The 26,041-nt window shown below is 39.7% G+C and overlaps 1 protein-coding gene across 2 annotated transcripts in view; it reads left to right on the top strand.

Moving 5' to 3' along the window:
- The first annotated feature begins 1,923 nt into the window (after positions 1 to 1,923).
- Positions 1,924 to 26,041, top strand: part of BTAF1 (B-TFIID TATA-box binding protein associated factor 1) — a 43,265-nt gene continuing 19,147 nt past the window's right edge. The window contains exons 1-13 of one of the 2 annotated variants that reach the window (XM_038140199.1): positions 1,924 to 2,247; positions 11,305 to 11,428; positions 12,475 to 12,589; positions 14,978 to 15,121; positions 16,893 to 17,056; positions 17,348 to 17,484; positions 18,133 to 18,244; positions 19,531 to 19,599; positions 21,990 to 22,079; positions 24,131 to 24,226; positions 24,469 to 24,645; positions 25,165 to 25,305; positions 25,427 to 25,551. In XM_038140199.1, the coding sequence (XP_037996127.1) occupies positions 2,234 to 2,247; positions 11,305 to 11,428; positions 12,475 to 12,589; positions 14,978 to 15,121; positions 16,893 to 17,056; positions 17,348 to 17,484; positions 18,133 to 18,244; positions 19,531 to 19,599; positions 21,990 to 22,079; positions 24,131 to 24,226; positions 24,469 to 24,645; positions 25,165 to 25,305; positions 25,427 to 25,551 (1,508 nt within the window). In that variant the 5' untranslated portion in view covers positions 1,924 to 2,233. Of the gene's footprint in view, positions 2,248 to 11,304; positions 11,429 to 12,474; positions 12,590 to 14,974; positions 15,122 to 16,892; positions 17,057 to 17,347; positions 17,485 to 18,132; positions 18,245 to 19,530; positions 19,600 to 21,989; positions 22,080 to 24,130; positions 24,227 to 24,468; positions 24,646 to 25,164; positions 25,306 to 25,426; positions 25,552 to 26,041 lie in introns of both variants that reach the window. The other variant, XM_038140198.1, reaches the window with a different exon arrangement.

Raw genomic sequence — 26,041 nt, 5'->3', positions numbered from 1 at the left:
CAGTAGGACAGGATGGCTGCTGATTCCTGGCTAAACAAACACGGAAATACTATCAGGGATGTTTGCTATACATCCATGTCAATAGCATCAAACATACAAGGAAAATATCTCCGCCCTCAGTCTGTTCCTTGCTGCTCCCTACCCCAATTCCCTGCTTCCCTCCCCGCACATGGCTAAATCAAACAGGTACACACAGAGAACAGGAGCAGGCATGTGCCTGGGATCATGGGCAGGGACCCAGGCAGGTGTACTTGGGTCATCCCCTACACAAGGGTATGGGATGGCAGAAAGGAAGGTGTGGGGAGTTTTTGGAGTACTCTGGTGAGAGGCCCTTGGCCTCCAGCTAAATCCACTGTACTTTTTGTGTGTATTCAGCTGCAGAAGGTATATTGAGCTCTTTAAAGGTAGTTACTGCATCAGTAACTACCAGTAACATGACGGGCAAAAGGCATTACCATGTCCATCACTGAAAAACAGGTCTGTGGTTTGCTCTGGCCACACTCCATGCTCAGAGGCCTCAGGCTGACTCTCACTGCCAGTGTTTGGGGCCACTTCAATGCCAGTTTCCAGTTGCCACCGTGCTCCCACCAAAGGACAGAAGAGACAGGCAGGAAAGCGGCAGCCTGGGCATACTTTAGGAAAGGCTGAAGTCTAGGCTGCATGGATAAGGATAGATTGAAGCTATCCCAGTGTCTTGATAGAACTGTCAAAAGACAGCGATAATACAGACAGCATTAGAAGGCTTGTTTGGAATATGTGTTCATGAATGAGTGAGCCCATACAGGAAGAGTTAAACTCTCTGGGGAGAGGGAGACCAACCAGAAAGGTTGGGGCGAGCAGAAATCGCTCTAGAAGGGTTGGGTGTGAAACACTCACAGCACAATGGGCTTCAGAAGAAAACTTTATCATACAGCACTATGCAAATTCATGTGTTTATCCAAGTTTATGCCATCACAGGAAAAAAAAAATCTATTATTTTGTTTCCAACTTATCACATGAAAGGTTACTTGCGTCAGCTAACTTTATGTACCAGTCTGGGACCATTAATTTAAATGATTAGTCGAAGGCTAATTTCTTAATCTGGATCTGATGGAAGCTGATAGCGAGCACTTGGGAGCCTGGTGTGCCTGCCCGGAACAAGGGGCACTGCCAGGCTGGATTCCAGGGATCTTCCAGCATCGCCCGGGGCCCGCCGGGCTCGGAGGACGGGCCGCGGTCCCAGCCGGGGCGACGGCAGAGAGCGGGAAAGAACGTGGCCCCTCACAGAGGCGCCGTGACCGGGACGGACCAGCCGTCCCGTCGCTGCCTGGCGACGCTTATGAACCGTTGGGTGTTCCCACCCTCGCGTCCATGACCGCTCAGCGGGAGCAGCCCGCGGGTTACGGCCGCCCCTCAGCGAGGAGGCTCCAGAGCGGCGCCCGCCCGCAAGGACGGCGGGGCCGCGCGACCGAGCTCGGCCACTGCGCAGGGCATGCCGGGAGTTGTAGTCCCACGGGCAGCGACTTCGCGCCGCAGCACCGGGCATGGCCGACGGACGGCGGACCTCGGCAAGAGAGGGGTGCAGCGTTGGTTTGGCGAATACCGACCGCCCTCTCCCGCCGTGTTGGCGGGGCAGAAGGGCCACCACCCAGTGGATATGGAAGGGGAAGAGTTTACTCCGCGTTCTCGTGTCCTTTTCTCTCCTCGGGGTTCGGGATTAGGGCTCTCTCCTTTGAGTTCGCCCCCCTCCATCGCCCTGCAGATGGAACGCCCCGGCAGAGGCCGGCGCCCCCCCAGCCGGCCCGGCGGGCTCCATGGCCGATCCTGCTCAGTGCGGGCGCTGCGCGCTCCCGCCCTCCTTGCTCTTAGAAGCGCTCCCGCCATTGGCTGTGGCTGGGCGCTCTTGCCAATCAGGAAGCGGCTCTCATGGAGGAAGGGAATAAATACAAGATGGCTGCTCATATAAAACCAGGCATTGGGCTTCGCCCCGGTGATGGGGGAATCGAGGCTTTAACCCGCGCTCCGAGGGTCCTTCGCCGCTGCCGCCCACGCCGCCGCCGCCCCGCCCGGGGGAGCGACACTCCGACCGCCGCCGGCCTCTGCCACGCTCAGCCGCTGCCCGCGGATCGCCGGCGGGGCCGAGGCCGGGTGCGGCGCCCCAGGCCCGAGCGAGGCCCAGCGCCCTCCGCCCGGGCAGCACCCCGGCCCCCCCGTCCCGCCGCCCGCCGTCAGCCAGGCCCGGCTCCGGGCGACCATGGCCGTCTCCAGGTCGGTGGGAGCTGGGAAGAATGGGGGAAGTAGGGCCGACAGCGGCGACCCGGCGCTCCCGGCTCTCCGTGAGGCCTTGTGCGGGGGGGAAGGAGGGGTGCCCGCGTTCCGTCTCCTTTTGCTTCGGGAGCCTGCGGAGACCTCGCCGCGGCCGCCCCGCTGGGGTCTGGGGGTCGCTCCGTGCTCTGGCCTGGGTTTGCGTTCTGGCCTGGGTCACTCCCGTGCCCCCTCCCTCCCTCGGGCCGCAGGGGCTCTGCCTGGGGCGTCTCGGGCTTCCTCCTGAATTCGACACCTTCGTTTTGTTGGCCAGTCTTTCTTAGGGTGGTTAAACTGCTGGGGAGTAGGAAATTATGATATCGAGTCCCAAAAACTGGCGAGAAACCGTTTTTGCGTTTCAGAGCTCTTAGTTGTAAAGTAACCAAAATAAAACAGGCTTTCATGGAGAAAAGTGATCAGTGTATTCTGGCTCTGCCTCAGAATGTTGGGCAGTATCTGCTTGCACACATGTGCTCCGGGGTGTGCCAGCGTTTAAAGCATTCACAGATACAGAGGTGTGTCTTAACAGAGCTGTTTTATAAAAAATGCTGAGCACAAATTCCTGGGGTTTTCTTTTTTTTTTTTTTTTTCTTTTTTTTTTTTTTTTGGTGCCCGTGTGTGTGTGAAACGGGCGGGTTAAGCTTCCGAACAGGATAATTGAAAGGAAACCATAAACCCAAATTAAGCTTGTGATAGATTAGCTCCAAGTCACGTGTTATAGTATCTGTACTTCCAGAGTGCTATCACAAAAGTAAATTCTGTTTCAGTAGCTGTGTGTGAATAAGTTTGCAGTTCTATGTAAGTAAAGTAAAGGTGTGCACATTTATAATGGAAGTTCATTCTTCATCAAAATTAGTGGCAGCAATGCACCTTTTAGGGACTTCTAGTAGCAGGTGTTTTATTTTAAGCTTTGTAGTTTCTACAAAGTATCCCTTTGTTTTATCCTACTCTTATTTTTTTATCAACTTGTAATATGTTTGTAGTAACTACATATGTAATATATAGTTTCTCATCTCCCAAATCTGTCCAGAAGAACGTGGAAGTAGTAAGGATTGCTGTAACAAGATTACCGTGTACATTAAAATAAATCATCATGTAAAGTAGAGGAGTCGTCTAATTACATTAGGTCTGGTCAGTCTGCTTAACCAACTTTGCTAATGTACATGTGATATGGGGGCTAACAGGAATATCAAGATAAAGCTTTTGAGCTGTGTGCTGAGGCTGTGTCTGCTCTAAAGGCTGGTTTCCATTTCAGTTACCAAAGCTGCTTTAGTGGAAAGCAGCAGTACAGAGATTTAGTAACACCTTTTGGAAGCTGAAAGTAAAACTAGATGTGGCTCATTCTCAGATTCAATGTGAGGCACTGAAAGTTGGTGTGTTAATAGTAGTGTTACATATTGCTTTAGATTATAGTTGTATCCACATGTTGCACAATTGAACACGAGTCACTAAATGTCAGTAGAGGTGCTGTAATACTGGTGAGTTGGTACAGAGTCGTTTCAGCTTCGCATGTGACTTAGGTAAAAGAATACACATTTTGGAGTGCTGTAACATCTTGACTATTCCTGGTGAGCACCAATGTTTATATAATTGTAAGAAGTCATAATGTGTAAATTTTGTCAGTCTGTGTCCCTTTGAAGTTAGACAGCAGCTCCTGATAAATGGAGTTTCCTTTCTGCTGCTGGACCATAGGAACACTGATACAGTGTCAGTGCTGCTTTTGTAAATAAAGATACCTTTCTTCACCTTTTACTTCAGAGCATTGAACTTCAGAGGTCCTTTCCTTTCAGACATATTACACAATTGTTTGTGCACTTGTGTATATATTTTTTGTTTGGTTTAGTTGGTTCAGCATCTAATTCCACTTTTCCTCTAGGTACTTACAGTTCCTTTTTTTTTTTTTTTGACTACTGTAATATTTCATTGTTGAATGCCTCTTTACCTGTACAAGTTTGGAGAGTGAGGAAGAGGCTGGTTCAATTTAATTTTTGTCTAAAGCCCACAGTCCTTGTGGAGTGAATACCAAGCATTACTATTAATAATTTCATAAGGGGTAGTTCTATGCTGGAACAACTATTTTAAAAATAACTTTTTCTGGAAGTGAGGGTTGGAGTAGTTTCACATTCTCAAACCAATAAATTGTTGGTTGTTGTTTTCCCAGGCGAGTTTAGTTTCTGCTTTTTGGTCAATTGAAAACCTTTTTCAAAACCCTAATCTATTCAGGGAGATCAAAAAAAAAAAACCCCAAAAACATAGGGAATGCTTTGAAATGCCTCCAAATTAGATTGAGAAATTGCAGTTTTGCTATTAGTAAGGTCATCTTAAAAGTAATTGTAACTAATTGTAACCTGTTGACAAAAAAGTCTGATATTTAATTCTGCATTTTATGTTATGTGGATTGAAGACCTCCTTCTATAAAATGATTGTGTTGATGCTCTAGGAAACAGACATAAAGTGGAACAGTAGATACCTCATCCCAAAAGATGTTGCAGAATATTTGCACTGTATATGTTCATCTCTTTGGTAGTTTATGCTGGAGAGACTAATGAACACCATCCTCCAGAAGTAGGGATAGGTGCATGGGAAGGTTGGTATTCCTTCTGTGACTGTGCAAACTAATGTGGTAGGCCTTAGCTTCTGTCACTTAACTTCATCTTACAGATGTAGTAGTATAATGTTTGCAGAGCTAATAAAAAAATCCCAATGTTTTTGATAGTGGAACTGAGAAGGAAAAAAGGAAGTGAAAAGTTTTGGTTCAGCTTCATTCCTACAAAGTGCATGATCCAAGTGAACAATTGCAGTGGCTCACCAGCGATCTTTTGAGATACTTCAGAAGGAAAAGTAATATTTCCAAGAAGATAACTCATAGATTACTCAGGATGGTAGAGTTTCAGTATGTAATAAAATTATGATAGTCCTTCAGTATCTAATAAAACTGTTTTCCAGTTTCTCAATGTGTTCAAAGGCACCTTGTGTTATTCTAACACCAAGGCGTTTATGCCTTCCTCCTGGTTTTGAGTGTCTTTGCAGTATGGAGGAGAACCAATGTACTTTTAAAATGTAACAAATTTAGGAGGTTGGTAAGGTGCATTAAGAGTAAACAATTTTATTTTAGTTGGTTTATCCTTTAAGTTCTCCCTGAAATACCTTGAAGGCAACCTCTTCAGGGTATGTTCAAGACAGTTCCTTACAGAAATACAGAGAGCATTATTTGCTGCTCTTGCAACCCATTCTTGATTTGATCTGTTTTCGATTAAAACTGTTTTGTAGAGTTTTCAGTGGTTTTGTTTATTTGAATTTGTGTATGACTGGTAATATGTAGGTTAGGAACCTAGTTTTTATTTTAAAATAAATAATGTCAAAAGCTGTGAGAGTAAAGCTCTTGTGAACTAAGCAGGCCTCATGTATTGCTCTCTGCTTTTGGAGTGTAGGGCTGTGACTTCCCAACAGTAATTGGCTGCACTGGCTGGCATCATTACTTATGTAACATTTCAAATTGAATACTGCATCAAAAATCTATTATGTGCACTGTATACCTTTTAGAAGTTTTTTTGAGGTTATCACAGACTTTCTCTATGAAGCTTTTAGCTTCTCTGGAAGCTATTACTTCATGGCTGCTCTTGCATAAAAACCAGGAGTTAACCTGAGCAAGTATGTGTTCACTTACTGCTTAAAGGCCTATGCCCAAAGCGTTAGAATATGACAGATGTGCTTATGAGAGTTCAAACTCAAAAGGGGGGAAGAATAATGTAACTCTTCCCTTGTTGGTGGAGATTAACGTGAACACCAGAACAGTGGACTGCCTTCTGTGCTGCTCTTTGTGGGAGGGCTGATACAGTCATGGGAAGGGGGGAAGCAGAGCTAGCATGTGCACTGCTGCCCAAATGAGATAGAGCTCCGTGTTCAGACACACTTTTCTAATGGACTGAAGTGAAAATTGAAAGTCAGGATTGCGTGCTGATAAGAATGCCAGCCTGTTCCAGCAGATGGAATTTGAATAGTCACTGAGGTGTTCACTTTGTAACTTACTGATACACATCTTGTATTAGTCTGTCCTGGCAGCTGCTTCCCCTTGCAATTCTCTCTCACAGGTTTTGTAATGTAATTGGTCCCATTTTGGGGTGCATTGTTAGTTGCAGATACATATGTAATAGTTTACAAGTAAAACTTGTACAGCATGAAGTTGTAGGTCATACATTAAATTCACAGTCCATATGGAATTAATTATACTAATTTTAGCATTTGGTTGGATTCCATATGCAGTGTATGGTACTGTGACCTGGTGTGGTCATGGACCCGTTGTTTCATTCCAGATGTTCCTTCAGCTGCTGTGTAGGAAACACGATTTCTTAATTGTCCACAGTCCCACCTTCATAACTGTGTGCACATCTAGGAGAAGTAAAATCATAATCCATTCTTTGTGTATCATTGCACTTCTGGGTTTTGTTCTGAATTCTGTTGAGTGGTTTTTTTTTTTTCCCCCCTCTCTTACTGGCTGATTCTATATTTGAAAGTTGCTTATTTGGTTACTTAACCGTTCATGTCAGCGAGTGTTTAGAGCTGACCAAGCTGGGATTTGACCAAATGATGAAGTGACAGCAGAGGGCTGTCAGGTCAACAAGAAAAGTCAGACTCCATTAGAACTTAGGTTGAATTTCACCCTTGTCAAGTCTAAAGTTTAATTTAGGGATGTTTTCAAGGTGTCTGGGCTATTTCTGTATTAAGAAATAGTGCCTGGGAGGAAGTTTTCTGGATGTTGAAAATATCAACTCCTAAGAGGATTCCCTTGCCTTCCGATGGGTGCTAGCTAGCAACTTTTCAAAGAGCTCTAGGCAGAGCTTGACATTACTGTACCAGGGACTATGCCGCTGAGGATTTTTTGTACACTCACACAACTTTAATGGCTTGGAGGATATGCTAAGGTAGTTGCAAGGTGTTCATACCAGATGGCCTTTACTATTAGAGATGACTCTCAGGACAGTTTAACATGCGGGGGCACAGAGATGTAAAGTCCAAACAGATTGTTTCATGAGCAGCAGTGATCAGGTCACTGTCCCTTTTAAGCCTCCACTCACTGAAAGCAACAAATGGGGAGTTTCATCATCTGATGTCCTGTGGGCACCCAGTCCAGTCAGAACACTTAGACTGGGACAGTTGGGATCGTTATAAAATGCAGCTGTAAATGTGTTCTTTTGCAAACATTTTCAAGAGACTATTGCTTACACCTGTATCTTGACATTAATTATCCAGCTACTGGCTTTCTAATGCCTCTGGAGCTGAAGGGCTTTCACACCCGCATCATCCTGTTTCCCCAGGAGTGCCTTAAGGTTCACTTTAAATAGTATGTCAACTGCCCCTTCAAATGGAGATCAGCCCTCTGTTTGGGGCAGCAGCAAAGATCTGCAGATTAGCATGAAGAACAGAATGTGTCATTTATTGCAGCATTTGCCTCCCATGCCTGGGTGAGGATCACGTCTAGCTTGGTTCAATGCTGAATGTGCAAAACTGGTGACCAGAAGATGGAATCACTGTGGTACCTGGAGAGTGCCACCACTTAGTTGTGGTGGCTCTTCTGTAGGTGAAGCATCTCAGATGAAACTGGATGCCTGTTCTTAAGCGCCTGCATTGATGTCTGTGTCAGAAACATTTCTAATGGACTTTGTGTCAGTGTAAAAGGTGTTTCTTAAAAGAAAAAATTGTTGAGTGGGGTGCTGATCATTAGAACTTTGAATTGTTGCTCTCAGTTGTGTCTTTCTGATAAACTTCAACAGAGACTAGAAAAATCTTGGATTTCTAAAGTGAGAGAAATTATTTACCTCTTTGAGCAAGGTAGTGCTTTGTGCTAGCTCATGCAGCATGAGTTCATATCAAAGTTGTGTATGGTTGGTGTCCCATTGATGAGAGGTAGTTAACATGGGATTGGAGGATGACAGGAGGATCTAAACCATTGTTTAAGAGTTAAAAGTGAAGAACTTGGTATTTTTAAGTTCTGATTGCAGCAGTTAAGTGCAGAAGTAGTTTTAGAGAGATCTTTAATTTTTAGCATGCATTGATCTTTAAATTTTCATAATAATTTACAATTATTTTTCATAATTTATAAACATTTTTGTTTTAATATTTTTTTCCCCGAAGTATTCCTTGTGTTTCTGTTGTTTGCTTGTGTCTTCCATAGGCTTGGAACAATTTTTTTGACAGAGTTGACGTATTTAATAAAATAATTAAAAATTTTATCTGCATTGTAGTGTATCTCACTCAACCACATTGCTTCACTTTTCTGGGAATGATGTGAGGCACATGATGCCCTGCCTACATCCCTGTCTAGCATGAGAAGCAGAGAACCACATACCACTAGAAAACTTGGTTCTCTTTGGCTTTAGTAAGTTGTTTAGAGACTGCTAATTTGTTCTGAAAATGAAAACCTTGTCAGAACTTAGGAAACTTCTTTTTAAACTGTCGGTACTCAAAACTAATTTGTTTGGAATTTTTAGTGGGGTTTTTTCATTCTTAATGAAACTCAGACTGAAAGCTTTAATTTGAAAAACAAACCAACTAGCGCTGCTGATCATAGACAACTTTTTCAGTGCTACCCTTCCAACTCGTGCAGAATTCAGGCTCTGCCATACTCTGCTGCAGCAACACCAACACTCAATTTGAAAATCTTAATAGCTCCAAAATATTATCAGTTTGGGAATTTTACATCAATCTGTGGGAGGAAGGGAGTATGATTAGTGTGACCAGGACTGCTGTTAGTCAGATGTTGTTGGCCGTGTTTGCTAATCCTGTTTCCATGTATTTTGCTGGAGTTGAAAGCTGAAACCTTCCTGTAGTGATGTCAGACAAGTGAAAGATTTTTTTTGTTTGGTTTGCATTTGTGTGTAAGTTAAGCAGATTACAATTTAAAATAACAAATTCCAAATCAAGCAGACTGTAGGTTAAAGAAAACTCCAAGAAAATAAGCTGTATTTTGCAGGTAACACAGCTTCAGAAAGTTGTGGCTTTTAGGAGTGAAGATGTAGTGTTGTAACTACATCTGGAATTCAAGTTGAGTTTTTGAGGGTAGGCTGACTTAGTGGTTTCCTCCTGTTTTGACTCATGAAGAGTTCTGGCTGGGGAAGTGGTCACAGTTACACATCGTGCTTGACTTTGAGATAAAAAAAGATAATTTGGTAATTAAAGGAGTGTGTGGTACTAAATAGCAAACTTGAGTATGGAGCACCAAAGTTTCACAGAGCTGAAGAATGAAAGGGGTGAGAACAATCAAGTTGGAGCATAGAGTGGTTCTTCTGAAAGCTACTGTGTTTTATATTGAATAATAGTGACTGCTGCTAATCAGGTTGGTTATTACTGTCAAAAGTACTGGAGAAAAAATACTGGCAACTAATGAGGTACCTGGTCTGTTTCATGACTAGTCCACTGTCAGGGATTCAGAAGTGTTGGATCTGTAAAGCTTTTTTCTCCTTGACTGTCTGATCACACAAAAGTGCTGGATTTCATATATCTGGGGTTTAATTTTTGTGACTTTAAAACAACTTACTAACTAGTAAATCATAGCAATTGAAACGCTAGTTTTATCTACCAAGATAGAAATAAGCTCACCTATTTTAGTAGTAGGAAGAGAATTCTTTCTAGGATGGCAGATAGCAGAATTGTGTCTAAAAAGTTAAAATTATTTTAACTCTAATCAATACTTGATCTAATACCTCCAGTTATGACAGTATTTGGGTTTTGGTGTTACCTTGGCCCTGCACTGCAATTCCTATGCAATTCCTATTGTATTGTGACCCATTAAGGTATACTCAGGATTAAGTGCAGTTTAGGCATGCCAAAGAAAATACAAAATCCAGTGATGTTGGCAAGAGGTTTTGGGTTGTTTTTTTTCTTTTTACATAATTTGAGCTAAAGTCAAAAGCAATTTACATGGAATGTAACTAGTAGCAACAGACGAACAGGGACAAGGCATTTGTCCTTTCCTGTGTGTGCTCAAACCAAGGATGTGTGTTTATGAAGACAGGTTGTCCAGGATACCTGTATCTTTATTCTGCCAGGCTGGTCTAGGTGAGCTTCGCTGCTGTGTAAAGTCTGGTTTTATATTGTTGCAGTTCTTGGAGGAGTACTTTCATGATAAGGCTGGAACGAACAATTTCAATTGCACTGTGTGAACAGGTTCTAGATTCATATTCAGTAAAAACCTCATACTGCCCCATAACTACAGCATAAACTTGGCCCTCACTAGAGAACTCTGATCAACCCACTGATAGTGGAGGGAATAATGAATGCTTGAAACTTCAGTCGTAGATTTGAGTATCTGGATAGTTATGTGAATATATACATAAAGACAAACTTTATTTCTCATTCAGTAACTAAACAAGGCAGAAATGAATTGTTCTACAAAGAGATGATTGGAGTCTTTCACTAAATACAGAGTTACTGTGGAACAGATCTGCTGGTTAAATCCCTGTCTTTTGTGGGAAGAGCAGAAGCATCAGATGACTTCCAAGCTAAATAATACAAGAGGTTTGGTTTTGTGTATTCCAGGTAATTAGGGGGAAAAGATGTAAAAAGTAAAAATTTGTCATCCTGGAGAAGCAGAGTTTGGTGTTGCAGATAACAGGCTGTGTTGTCAATAGAAGTGATAATGTGCAATAGGAGCAGCTGAGCCCTCTGCTTTTTCTATCAAATAGAATTTGATGATCACTCACAACATATTTATGTTTCAAGATTGAAAACGTTCTATCACAGAACAAAGACAGGAATGATTAATTTTTTCTTGTAACTGAAGATTTTTTAAACTAGCATTTCTTACAATTACTTCTTTAAATTACAGAATTAAATGCGCTTCTAAAACAGCTATGCTTAGTGTTAGAAAAAGAGTACATTATTCACCCTGCCAACTGACAGTCTTCAGACAGACATCTCTTCTCTTTGAGTTATATAAACTGAAAAATATGGGGGAATATTAATAGAAATGGGCAGCTGAGCTATGAATAGCATAACTTTTTGGTTTTTGTCAATCACATTTAGGCTTGATCGTCTCTTTATTTTACTGGACACTGGTACAACACCTGTAACAAGAAAAGCAGCTGCACAGCAACTTGGGGAAGTAGTGAAACTGCATCCTCATGAACTGAATAATCTCTTATCTAAAGTAAGCATATGTTTTTCCCTAGTACTTTAATGGTGAGAATCAAACTAGTTTAAAGGGGTGTGCTTCTGTGGGAAGAAGAAAATGCATTGTGGTCTTGGGTTTTTCAAAGGTAAGAGAATGAAGAAAATTAGGGGCTGCTTCTGTAGGTAGGTACTGTTGTGTCAGCTTCTGAAATGATTATGTGAGGTTTCGCTTAGCATTCAATATTGATATTCAGCATTTGCTGTAAGTTCAGACCTTCTTCTATGAAGAGAAGCTCTACTGCCTTACGAAATTTCTGCACTTGCCTTTAAAGATTATTACTTGTGTGATAAAGCATTAAAAAAGTCAGAGGCTGCATGTCTTTAAAAGGGCTGGAAATTGGGAAGAGTTTTCCATTAGCTTGAGGCTTCAGACTGACCAAGTCCAGTAAAACCACCATAAATAGTCCATGTCTGAGAGGTGGAGATGGCTCAGTGACCTCAGTTCTGTTCTTACTGAACAGGTGCTGTCACCACAATTTATGCTATCAACAGAGTGGCCAAGGAATCATGCATATCAAACTGCTTTCAGAGAAAGAAATAGTTTTTCCAGATGTGTGACATAGTGATAAATTAGTTTAGAAGAGCATATATTGCTTCAAGTGACCCATGTTGTATCTCTTTTCGGGTTAAATGACTTTAGGGTTTTAAGGTCTGTTAATCAATTTTGAATACTTCCTTGCAGAAAAAAAGCCAGCAACAAACCAACCAACCCAAAAAATAAAAACATGTTTCAAGCCTTGTTCAATACCTGGAGGAAATCAGGCTTCAGTTTAACTGATTGGACTAAATATATCTTTTCAAGTCTTAAGGTCTGGCTCTGGCAAGTGTTCTGCTAAGCAGTGAGCAATATAGAGAAGGCTGGTGGCATTTCTTGGTTTGTTTTTTTGTCCTTTGTGTTTTTGTTTTGAATGTTGTATTAATCCATAGCATTAAAGTAATTGTGTTTTAATAGAACATAACAGCTGATGGATTTTTTTGGAAGTGCATTTTAAGCAAATACTTTTTATTAATCTCTCCTTCAAGGTGTTAGTGTATTTAAGAAGTACGAATTGGGATACTCGTATTGCGGCTGGCCAGGCTGTCGAAGCAATAGTGAAAAATGTACCTGAGTGGAATCCAACTCCAAGATCAAAACAAGGTGCTCCTTAATTTAATTGTGTATACCTCATTGTTAATCTTATGCAAACTGTCTGTGATATGAGACTTTTCAAGGCATCTGTAATTTGGTTTTTTATGAGCATGAAGTTTTATTTGCACATCTATTTCCAAGTTTTATTGGAGCAGGGTGCTGATAATGCCAAGGCCATGGGTTCAGTCTCTGTTTGGGCCACTCACTGAAGAGCTGCACTTGATGATCCTTCTGGGTCCCTTCCAACTCAGACTATTCTATGATTCTGTGAAGTAGGACTGTAAATAAACCTCTTTGGCTTTAGATGCTCCTGATCAGTTGTACCTGACCATTATTTCTTACAGAATTCTTGTGCTTGTGCTTTGTACCCTCATAAAGCTTTTATAAAGGAAAGGAATAACTAGTAAAATGGTAATATGTTTAACCAATCAACTTTGTCATGATAGTTTGCAGAAACTCTTTCCTTCACTGTTCCCTTAATCTGAGCACCTTTTTGAGGAAGGTGAAATGGTAGCTCGCTCAAGTCTGTTCTGTTTCTTTTCATCTGAAATCATCATATTAGGGATGTTAGTTTCCTTAATTGTTGAGTTATGGACTAAGCAATTTTGTCCAAATCCATTGGTACTCTCTATGTTCACAACTTTGTGGCACAGGTTCCAGAAATTCACCGACCGACTTGTTTAAAAACAGACACGCACACTCCCTAAAAGAGCAACAATGAAACTCACATCTGTTTGACATGATCTCACATTTGTTTCACTTGGCGCCTCCCAGTTCTGTTGGCTTTGAATTTGACAAGCAAGTTCTGCATTTTCCTTGTCCATTGTCTTTACTTTTGTAAACCATCATATTTGCTCTCCTCCAACAGCTTCTCTTCATTTTGAACATTTGCAGTCTCTTCAGTCTTACCTCACAAGCTGCTTTGTCTTTTAGATAACTTTTTTCTCTGGGCTTTCTCTTACTTGTGTCCTTGAGATGCACAAAACTCCACACAGTCTACCTACATCTCTAGAGTACTGAAATTTATACATAGTGACAAAATGGTGTGCTTTGTCCTGCCATCAGTGTCCTTCCTGGTGAGACCAAGTACTTTGTTGTCTGCCCTGGCTTTCACTGCTCAATAAACAGATAAATACAGAAAGCTGTCAGAAATGCCTCAGATTTTTATTGAATGCAGGGTTGTGTGGGCACAGTTTAGGTTATTCATTTTACATCTTATGTACTTATTTGTCCATTAGTCTGTTCTGAGAGTCCTCCTTGGATTCCTTAGTGCCATTGTGACTTCAGGCTACCCAAAAGAGTTTAGTGTCACCTGTGTGCTTGGAAGAGAGTGCATTAGTGAATGTCTTTTCTATCAATTAAAGGATTGGTGCCACAGAGGACTCCAAAACTAATTTCTACCTTTCAGTTTGTGAAAGGATGTTCTCCCCAGCTCTGTGCTAGCCTGGTTCTTCTGATTTATTCTTTCATATGAATCCTTGCCAAAAGCTTTTAAATGTATTGTGTTCACTGGATGCCCTCTATCCACTTGTTGCAGCTCTTTAGGGACATTGATAATCAGGTTATTGAAAGGTGTTTTTTTCCAGAGCAATTCTCTTTCTCAGTGAATAATATTTATCCATATACTTAATAATTTAGTTATAGAATAATAGAATAGTTTGAATTGGAAAAAAACCTTAAAGATCATCTAGTTTCAACCCCTTCTACTGCAGGTGGGGACTCTGCTACTGTATACTCTGTCTTACCAAGGATAGAAGTTCATTTCACTTGTCTAGTTCAAGGATTACTTCTAGCATGCCTTTTGTACATGGAAGTTGGGTAACCTGTTAGAGTGCACTACCCTTTTAAATACATTGTCCAGTTCTGGCACATCTGCCTAACAGATTATTAATGAAATTGAAAAGATAATTGTGTGTTTAAGAAAAAGGTACTGTTTGAAAAGAGCTCACAGCTAGGTGTTAGCAGCCCTTTCTCCCACATCTGTTTAGACACTCTCTAGCTTCCCAACTTTGGATGCTTGGCTGGTAGGGATGTGCAGCAGTGTTGGTGTGCTTGTGATACTATTTGTGAGCTATGTGCAGTTCAAAACTGTAAGCTGGCCCTATGTGTACAGAGAAGGCCTGCCTGGTGGTAGGTCAGTGTCCAAGATTTAAAAAAGCTAAATTTATCAAGGGAAAAACATTCTTTTTTTTTTTTTTTTTTTTCCTCTTCAGGTACATTTAGTGACCTATTTCAGTTTGTCTTTGTGGAAATGGAGCCCCTTTATACTTTGAATTAAAATGCTGTATGTCTTTGGAGGAGAGATTACATCTTGTTTTTCCTTTATCTTCTGCCAGAATTTTGAGCAAAAATTTCATCATGTTGTCCTTAATATTTTTTTTGTTTCCTACCTAGAAGCAGGCTCAGAAAGTCCTAATGAAGATTCACCTTCAACAGATCGGTTGCGTTTTGACAGATTTGATATATGTCGGTTGTTAAAACATGGTGCGTCTCTTCTTGGATCTGCTGGTGCAGAATTTGAAGTCCAAGATGATAAATCAGGTATCTGTATTTTACTTGCAGACAAGAGAACTTACTGATTTGAAAAAGTTTGTTGTGGCAGCGTTACAGATCTAGCCATCCATGGATTCTCAGAATGTTAGGAGATAATGGCAGAACCTATTCCCCAACATATGGTTTGTATTTTCTTCCGCAAGTAACACAGTTTTTTTAGGAGGGATGTATTGTTTGTTTGGGTTTTTGCCGTAACAGTATTATTGCATGTACAGTGGGGAAGAAGGGGTGGAAACCTGAAAAGCGTCAAAGATTTCTGTAGGCTTTTTTAAAAGGGGCAGGCACTATCACTGCTTGTTGTTCACCTGAACAGTGTTCCCACATACAGAAGTAGGATGTGGCTTATTTAAAAGCTTGAAGATTTCAAGTATAGAAAGACTACGTGAAAATTACTGTGATAAGACTGCCAAAGTTGGAATATCAAATACCAGTGCCTGTGTGATGTTTTTTGTTTCAAGTGACTTGTCTAACATTTTTTCTGTAATATTTTTAGCTGAGAGTTGGTTTGTCAGTGTAATGGCAAACTTTTAATCTAAGCAATTTTTTTGCCATTACTGTACTTCCCCGTTCTTAAGTCCAGGCCATCTGCGAGTTTCTGCCTCAAATTAAGTGATGCTATTGATAAGAATCTGACTGTGTAGCCCTGATTCCTTTGTTCCCTGTGTGTGATGGGTTCTGTGCAGGGAACTCAGAAGATCAGTAGCTCAGCAAGGAGCAGAACATGTGGCTGCTGAAACTTGAGCAGTGTCCTGTCTCTTCAGGCTGGTTGCTAATTTATTGCTTGCCATCTTTTAAGCTAGATTAATAAAGTGGTGTACAAGTTTCACCTCGTCTAATGAAACCCAACACTTCAGTTCATAGAAGCCTGATATTTATTCCAGTGTCACATGATTTCACATAAAAAACTTAAGGAATGGAAATAAATAAGAAATACAATATCAAAAAATAAAAAAATGAAACAAAAATCCTTAGTTGCTGCTTTTTTAACTCATGGGAAAATGTACAGTCTGCTTTCTCTTCTGTGTTCTGTAGCAACTTCCCTTTTCAAGTAAGTAGACAGCATGAATGGACATAATGTAACTTAATCTGTAGAACTAGCAGTCTTTGACAATTACTCCTGAGATGATGTTAGAAAGAAAAAATATTTTTTAAAGAATTGAAGTTGCTTGTATTTGCTTGTCAGTTAAATGCAGTTTAAAAAAACTTACTAGTGCAGACAATATTAACTACTAGTTACTACTCAACCTGGTGTACACCCCAAAATCGTGTCTATATTGGTCATCTACTTAAAAGTTTGTGCTGGTAATTGAAAAAAAACCCCACCACAACACCAACAAACCAAAACAACAAAAAACTCCTGACTGGTTTTCTGTACTGTGCATGTAAAGAGTGAAGTCTGACACCCCTACCAGCTACAAGTTTTGGGTTGCTTGGAGGTTTTATTCTACTTGGATGCTAAAATCTTATATTCTTAATGTAATTGTAGGTGTTCTGTAGTTAGTGTTGAAATTTCACACATTCTTAAAGGTGGTGTCTGTTAATTTCCAAAATGAACCTTGCTTGATCACAATTGAAGTGCTTGTGTAGTTACAGTAGCAGAAAAGGTCTTCCTGGGTATCAGTGTGATTTGTTTCAGAAGATTGTATTAGCCAAGTACAATTTAATCCTGTAAATTTTGGCTTTATGTACATTAAGCAAATCATCAGTGAAATACCCGGTTGGAAAGCTGATGCATCTTCTTTTAAAATCCCTTTTTAAGGTGAAATTGATCCTAAAGAGAGGATAGCACGACAGAGGAAACTGCTGCAAAAGAAACTTGGCTTAGATATGGGTGCTGCAATTGGAATGAATACTGAGGATCTGTTCAATGATGAAGATTTGGACTATTCTCCTTCTTCAGTTTTACTAGTAAACAAACAACCTGTAGGTAAAACCTTGGGCTATTTGATTGCAAGGAATAATACAGTGGGTTTGCTTTATTTGAGCTTCTGTGGTTATAATATTTCTATTTTAAGTAAGATGATTGGCATCTAATGTGGTGTGCTTTGGCCTCCTGAGTTCTTACATCCCATAGTTGCTTGTTAGTATTATTTGATGTCAAACTGCTGAAATGTTTGAAATGGAGGTTTGGGGAAGTTGAGAGCATTGTGGGTTTGAGAGTTTTTCAGGATTTCCATCATAAGAAGAATTGACAATGAGTGACTTTTCTTTCAGACTCTTCAGGCTGCTGAGTTAATTGACTCAGAATTTCGAGCTGGTATGAGCAATAGACAAAAGAATAAAGCCAAAAGAATGGCTAAGCTATTTGCAAAGCAAAGATCCAGAGATGCAGTGGAAGCTAATGAGAAGAGGTATAATAGTGAACTGGTTTCCTTTTATTTCTGTTAAGCTGGGACTGTGATTTGATTTATCTGTTGAGAAACTTCTACAGTCTTTGCATCTTAAATCTCTTATGTGCTAATTGTGCTGATGGTGGAAAGTTTGCGTGCAGTGCTTGTTCCCAGCAGAGCTTTGTTGAGGACTCAGCTTCAGAGGCATCTTGACATAATGGGATGCTACAGCTGAAATGTGTGGTTATTAAATATGGCTTGAGAATAATGCATGAAAACGGGGGATTTTAAGAAAATGAACAGCTGAAACTTTAGGGTACAATTTTCTGATGCGTGCTGTGTTCTTCACTGTAGTTTATAATGGCATATTATTGTATCTACTGCATTCATAATGCATGGTGAACAAAATTCTTGATCTTATTTAGGAATTGCTGGGTTTCTTGGATAAACCTGAGATGGATTGTGAATTTGGGACAGCATTCTGCTGTCTACTCACTGCAATTTTGTTTTTACACACAAACTCAGCTAACGTGCATATTTCACAGTGTTAAGCCTCTTTCTTTTGTATCCTTGCCATACTTTATTGTATCTGAAGACATCAGGTGTAGATGTAATTACTTCCCTTAAAGCATACCTCAAGTTCATAAACTTGTACTTGCTCCTTCTCAGCAATGATAGCACTGATGGGGAACCAGAAGAAAAAAGAAGAAAAGTTGCAAATGTTGTCATCAACCAGCCTGCCACAGACTCAAAAACATTGGTAGAAAATACTCAGGAAGAGGTATGATGTGTTGTTATACTGTTAGCAGGAGAGATCATTCAGTTTTTCAGCAGAGTAATTTGAAACAAAATTCCTTCATGTGCCCAAATTCTTTAGTCCATTTAGTATTCAGGGAAGTGGAATGAAGAATGTCATGGCCACCTTACTTTTATACATAATAAAGCAAGTGAGCTTCTAACTGTGTTACAGCATTGAGGAAGAAAACTCATTTAATCCTTTGGTAGCAGTTTGTGACCCAAATTAACATGAGTAGGTGGCTACAGGTGTCAGACCTGGGTATTAAACTGGAAAACTGTGCTAAACACTTACATGGTAGGATTACAGCAAGCCACAAATAATTTGATCTAAATGCTTATTTAATCTTTATTTAATCTTTGCTGTACTTTATTAGGCTTAATTTAGAATTAGATTCTATCTTTAATAGTTGAAGATTAAAACAATTACCTTAGTCTTGGAAAAAAACTGCATTTATTTCAACAGACTGAAAAGCTAAAAATTAAGAAATGTTAAACCAGAATATAAATGATGCATTGAAGTTTATTTGAGAAGACTTTATCTAGATAAGTCTGTATCCTACAAAAATAGCTTTCCAAACATAGTTCAGTAATTAAATTTTATTTGCATAAAAAAATGGTTGGAAAACTGATGTGAAATATTAATAACTACAGACTGAATAGCTGCTGGTTTTCAGTTTTCTTTCAGATGCTGTGTGTATGTGATGATGTGAATTTACTAGTGGTAGTAAAAATTCCCTTCCACAGCCATGTCAGTTTCCTTGTAGAAAATTTTGGGATAGTGGACATGCTTTGGTTTTCAAAAAGTGGAATGTGTTTGGAAAAGGGTGCTGTTTATTGCTGGATTCATTGACCCAGTTTTGTTATGTAGAGTGTTTTCAAGCTGAGACTGACCTATTATGTCCTTTAAAGGCAAAGTTCATACATTTAAAGGATCACTGGATAGAATAAGAAACTTTGCTTAATTTTCTTCTTTAGCATGGTTTCTGAAGGAAGGGTGAATTCCAGAACATCGAAATTAATTCCCATAGAGAAGAGGTTATAGTGTTAACAGAAACTTCATAAACTTTTTAAGAGATCCAGTGCTAATCAGTGAAGTTTCTGAGCTGGGGAAGAAGATTGTTTTTTCAATTCTGTCTAGTAATGAAGAAAAATTCTTTAGCTTTTGGAGTCTTTCGTATGCCATTGACATATGCACAAGCAGCAATATAAGAAGTGTTCATGATTCCTCTCTTTTTTATTCTCATACTTAATAATTTTTTATGGATTTAGGCAAATGAATGGCCTCTGGAAAGCTTTTGTGAAGAGGTGTGCAATGATCTCTTTAACCCTTCTTGGGAGGTAAGACACATGCGCTGTTTAAGGTGGAGCTAAAAGTTTTTTAAAATGGGCTTAAACAGAAATGCAAATATTGTATGTGTAGAACTTAAGAGAATTTTGCCAGATATCAAAACTTAAATCATTTGTGTATACAGATTACATAGCCAAGACAAATTTGCTTCTAGCAAACTTAAGTGTTTTTTAAACTTATTTAAAAGGGAATGGAAAACGTGTAATGTATACTTGTGGAGAGTGAGAAAGATGTGAAAAGCAGTCATTATATAAGTAAGAATTAAGGGAGTGTTAAAATTCAAGCAAAATAAAATCACATCAATCTATGGTTAAAAAGATTCAGCAATTAAACTTGGATTCATCAAGACTTTGAGGAATATTATGTGAATCTGTTGCTGGCAACAGTGGTATGTTTGTCTAATGCTATGCTAGTAGCAAAGGAAGGGGAGTCAATCCTTTAGTAATTACAAAAGCTATATGTTTGGTTGCTTAGACCATTTATTTTCAAGATTCAAAATGGTTCTACTCACCTTTTTATACAGTCCCTATACAATTTTTCAAACTTGGTAGAAATTCCAGGTAAAAATATGAAGTAGCTGATAATGATCTAACTTCCTTGTGCAGAAGGTGGACATAACTGTTGTCAACTAACTTCATTTTCTTGAGCTGGTTTTGTGAAGGGTTAAATATTAACAGCAACTCTAACATCCTTATGTGTATCTGTAGCACAGTCTCGGTGATGTCAGTATGGGCAGAGCCAGCTTGCTCTCAAACTTGGAAACAGAGATAGATCATATGCAGCCAGCATAATTATTTTGGTCCCAGAAAAAGAATGATTATATTTGTGTGGCACATCACTTCATCTGAGCTAAAAAGCCTCACCTTATTTGAAAGCAGGCTGTTTGCAGTTGAAGGCCAGGTCCACTTGTCTTCTGGTATGTAGATGTTCTCGTAGCTTTCTTAGTACATTTGATATAAGGCACATATATCTTAATAGGGGAAGTAGATCAATACAGAATCATTATTACAGTATGTTCTGGGTGAAAAACAGGCTAACCTGCCTCAAAAGGTATGTTTGAAGTGCCTCTTTGACAGCATCTTGCAATGTCTAGAGGTCACCTGGGTGAGTACTTCAGACTGCTTGCCATGCTTACAGGCAGCTGAAGTCAGGCAGGATGAATCCTACTGCTGGTATTGCCTTTATACATTTGTGTCTTGCTGGTTTGTATTTGCCGAAGCTGAGACATTAACTATCAAAGTCTCTTTCTTTTGACTTGCAAAACCTAGCTCATGACCCACCTTGGGCCAAATAAGTTGTTGGTTTATGAACAATTAGGATTTTTAGACTAGACTCTCTGGCTGTTTTTTATTGGCTTGCTTATAGCTTTAACCAGCAGGCACTGAGCTGTACATAGGAGACATATATGTTTGCATTTCATATAAGGTATTCTGGTGAAGGGAGGATCTACCACATACTCAGTTCTAGTTGTTACTGCCATGAAATGAAATGCAACAATTTTCTGCTAGTAACAAGCATGTATCTGAGCTGTTCTTAAAAAAAAAAAATTCTTCTAACTTATGTAAAGCCTCTCAATGAGAACCCAGTTCAAAACTCTGCTTTTGCAACTTTGCGTATCTGTTGAGTGAGATTTCCTTGAGAAGCCAATTACTAGTCCAGTTAGGTATCAAAAATACCAGAAGCAGGTGTGTCTTTAGCCTATCTTTCTACTGGTCTTTTCTTATTTCCAGAACTCTTCCTAGTGTGTTCAACTGTTCAAGTTTGGTGACAGTATGCAAGTGCCTATAATTTGCTTTCCCATATCTCTTGTTCACTTATTTCTAAAATCCTGTCGAGCAAGGCAGGTTTGTAAGTTATGCAGACTAGTAATTCTCAAAAATTTGTTTTTCACACTCCAGAATACTCAGTGAGGATCCAAACTCTGTTTAAGCAATACAGAGAATGATAGAAAATATTAATCATGAAGTGCTTGAAACTATAATAATACTGATTGGCTTTAGCTTATAAACTTAATAAAACAGGTAATATCTTCAAACTTCTCTTTGACAACTAGTGCCATATAGCATAGTGAGGTAAAAGTAAGTGAATGTTGGCTACATTACTGCAAATATCATAACCTGTTAGAGAATAGAAGCAGTTGTTAATTGCTTCTGTTCATAAGCTGGCAAATACTTGGGAAAAAGGAGGTTGATTTTTGGACAGGTGGATATTTTAATAGAAGATTTGATCTAATAATTCCCATGAGTCTAAGTAGTGCTCATTCTGCAGCTCTTGAAACATCTCTCTTAAGAATACAGTAGTATTCTTTCAATTTCCCAGTATGGGTTTTGTCTTCTGTTCCCTAGGATTTTAAAACTGTCTTTTTATTTCACTTTCTTAGGTTCGACATGGTGCAGGTACTGGACTGAGAGAGATACTTAAAGCTCATGGTAAAAGTGGTGGTAAAATGGGAGATAGCTCTTTAGAGGAGGTAAGTTTCTAGTCATGTAGACTTCATATTTTACTTAAATGAAGTTTAGGAAAGAGACTTATTAAAATACTTTGTAATAGGTGTGTGATGTGGGGGAATATAAAGACTTTTTTTGTTCAGAATCATCTGGATGACATCACTGTATGCATTGACAAAACATTGTTTTTAAAAGGCCTATGCAGAACCCAGTACTACTGTATAACTAGCCATTAATATGTTGGTTGCATATAAAGTTATGAAACATTAGCTTCCATATTAGAATGTACAGTTTTTAAGTCCTGGTAAGGCTGTACTGAAACAAAATTGACAAGTTGATTGTGTTACTCTGGTAGTGTCTGAGACCATTTAACTCTACTTGCTTGAATAGTAAGAGGACTCTATCAACCTGCTCTCTTTATTATGAGAAAAGGAATTAAAATAGTCTTCTTAAAAGGAGAACAATTTTTAAAAAATATCCTGACAGTAATAGCTTCTTTACTAATAGTGAATTTCATCCAGATTCCTAGTAACTCCCTTGCTGTAGAAGCAGCTGGAAGAGCTTGTGGCTTAAGAGAGTTGAAGAATCAGATGTAAATCAGTGTACTTCAGGATACTTTGTAAATAGGGAAAGCAAAAACTTCTCTCTCTCCTTGCTTCCCTGTAGAGTAGTATTTGTTCCATGGAGATGGCTGGGTGGGTAATAATAACACAATCTGTAATCAGGAAATACTTTAAACCATTTCTTTACTACTTACAGAAAGTGTGTGTACTCCAGCTAGCTCCAAATCCTGCAATGTATGCTCTGTGCTGGATATAATTCTTTGGCGTGTATGGGAATATGAAATCCAGAATATGCTTTAAGTTTTGTTCATTAAAAGGGTAGTTCTCAAGGGAAGTTGTGATCTAGTAGGCACATAGTGGAGATGAGAAGGATGATGCCTGAGCAGTTGTTTTTATGGGACTTCTGCTCTGAGACAGAAAATTAGTTACTGGTCACTAGCAGAGGCCAGAGCTTCCAGATGAGGTTTGATAATTCTGGAGGAGATGGGGCTGAAAAGAAAGTTCCTTTCACTGGGTCTCCCAGTGAAGTACTACTTTAGAATTTTACTTGTAAATATCCTTCCAGCATATTAACTTCCTGGGATGTGTTGCAGTTTGTCAGTATAGATTGTCTGAATGACTCTACTTTGTGCTGTGTAGGAATAAATGTTCCACCTTACAAGAGGCTCTCGAGCTGTGTTTTAGCTCCAGCAGGCGATGAAGCATCACACGGTCTCTTTCTCACTCCCCTCTTTGGTGGTATGGGGACGGTTCAGGTTAGGAAAGGAAAGAAGTAAAATTAATGGGTTGAGAAAACAACAGTTTCATAATTGAAACAAAGTAAAATATTGTAATAGGACTAATTGTAGTAACAGTAATAAGAGAAATGAAAAGGGGAGAGAGAATTAAAATCTAAGAAAAACAAGTGCTGCACAATATAATTGCTTACCACCCTCGATCAATGCCCAGCCTGGCCCCAAGCACCACTCAGCTGCATCTGGATACCTCCCCCAGTTTATATACTAGGCATGACACTCTGTGGTGTGGAATGTCCCTTTGTCACCTATCCCAGCTATGCTTCCTTTCTTTTTGTGTACCTCCTCACTGGCAGAGCATGAGACATTCAGAAGTCTTTGACTTAGGTCAGCATAATGTAGCAGCAACCAAAACATCAGTGTGGTATCACCATTATTCTTACACTGACTCCAGAACACAGCACTGTACCAGCTACTGAGAAAAAAAACCCAACTCTGTCCCAGCTGAAAGAAGGACACTAGCCTTTTGATAAAAGTACTGTGTTTTTAGAGAAGAAAACATCCAGGTTATGATGTTTATAATAATCCAGGTGAGCTGAATTAGTGCTGACTACTTGGCCTGGACTGTCTCTGCAGGAGAGCTGTATTGAGTCAATGTGAACATCTGTTGTCATGTCTTTCACAGATTTTAGCTAAAGTAAGTGTATCAGAAATGCTTTATGAAGAAATGTAGTCAAGCTGTTCAGCTTTTCAAGTTCAACTTTTCTCTTCTTACAGATGATTCAGCAGCATCAGGAGTGGCTAGAAGACTTGGTTATTAGACTTCTATGTGTGTTTGCACTTGACAGATTTGGAGACTTTGTTTCAGATGAAGTAAGTTTAAGTTACTTTTGCCTGAACAGGTGGATCAGCAGGCTTCTGCAGAAGGTAACACTGCAGCAGCTTGGCTGTGCCTTGTGTAGTGCTGCTGGATGTGCCCATTAGAACTGCCCACAGATGCTTATTAAAGGGTAGCTGATACATGAATTTCACCTTGTTTGTATAGCAGTTTGGTCATTTGACTCAAAGTCAAATTTCATACAGAAGTATCTGTTTCATTGTTTACTTTTTCCTAGGTAGTGGCACCAGTACGTGAGACTTGTGCTCAGACTTTGGGAGTAGTATTGAAACACATGAATGAAACTGGTGTTCATAAAACTGTGGATGTTCTCCTGAAGCTGCTTACACAGGAACAGTGGGAAGTGAGACATGGTGGTCTCCTAGGAATAAAGTATGCTTTGGCAGTGCGTCAGGTAATAACCCTCATGACAAATTGATGAGAACTTTGGATCAAAAATCTCTGTTCATAGTAGAGGATGTGGATGAACAGTAACTAGACGTGATAAAGCAAGCTTACAGTGCAGTTCTGTGGGTTGAGATGTGTGACTGCATTTTATATCCCTGCTGCAAGTATATAGTGCAAGCTGTGCTTGCAGAAAACAGTAGAAATAGAGGATATGCCTGCCTGGTCTTGGTGATATTCTCATATGTGAGGTAACAGAGCAGAGTCATACAAGAAGTTTAGGCTATCTGTGGTGGTATTCTGCAGACACTGAGCTTTGTTTATACCAAAACTGAGCTAATTTACAGTTCATTAAATGTATAACCTGTTTGCTTTCATGAATGGTAACTTAAAATACTTAGATTACAATGTTGGACCTGTTCCATCCTTTTGAAACAGTCAGGTTCATTCACACATACAGAGTGCGTCTTAGTTGATTGTATCTTTATAAGCTTTTTCGGTTTTCAAATGCTTTTGGTCTTTTTGGCAGGATATGATCAACACTTTATTGCCTAAAGTGTTGCCTGCAATAATTGAAGGTCTGCAAGATCTGGATGATGATGTCCGAGCTGTTGCTGCAGCATCTTTAGTACCAGTAGTGGAAAGCCTGGTCCAACTTCAATCTCAGAAGGTGACTGAGCTGTTTTAAGTTCACTTCTGGTCTAAGTGAAGAAAATAATACTTAGAGGCAGCACTGGTTTTGTTGTTTGTTTGTTTTTTTAATGATAAACCTCCTCTGCTTATTTGTGTAGGTGCCTTTTATTCTTAATACCTTGTGGGATGCACTTCTGGAGTTGGATGACTTGACAGCTTCCACAAACAGTATCATGATCCTTCTTTCATCCCTTCTGACTTACCCTCAGGTCCGCAAATGCAGGTAACTTTTCAATTAGTTTTGCTTCAGTATTACAGGTCTAAGTGTCCACTTACTGTCAAATTGGAATTACCAGTTTCTTTCAAATAATGTACCAAGGAGATGATTAATGTAACTCAGTATTTTATTTCTACTCTGGTTTTTCCATGAAGGGAAGGTTACGGCAGTGCTTCTATTTTGATTACATTAGTGAAATGCAACAAAGGAATTAAGTAGTATACTAGACATGGTTTATATGTGACTTTTTTCCCCCTACTGTCTCTGTCCATTTATCTTGGGTGTTTTAGTAAAGGATTTTTGCTCCTCTCACATGGTGGTCCTGCCCACAAACATCTTCTATGTTAACAAGGAACAGACAAAGTCGAAATGAGACCAAACTGTGTATACTAAAACACATTCATGAGCCCGTAGAACTTTGCAGTTGGAACAGTTCCAAAATAAGCTACATAAATTTACATCAGTAGTACAACCAGTAATTCTGTGACTGGTTGAC

Source organism: Motacilla alba, chromosome 6, assembly GCF_015832195.1.
Source record: "Motacilla alba alba isolate MOTALB_02 chromosome 6, Motacilla_alba_V1.0_pri, whole genome shotgun sequence".
In the NCBI taxonomy this organism is placed as follows: Eukaryota; Metazoa; Chordata; class Aves; order Passeriformes; family Motacillidae; genus Motacilla; species Motacilla alba.
This window is presented reverse-complemented; position numbering and strand designations above follow the sequence as displayed.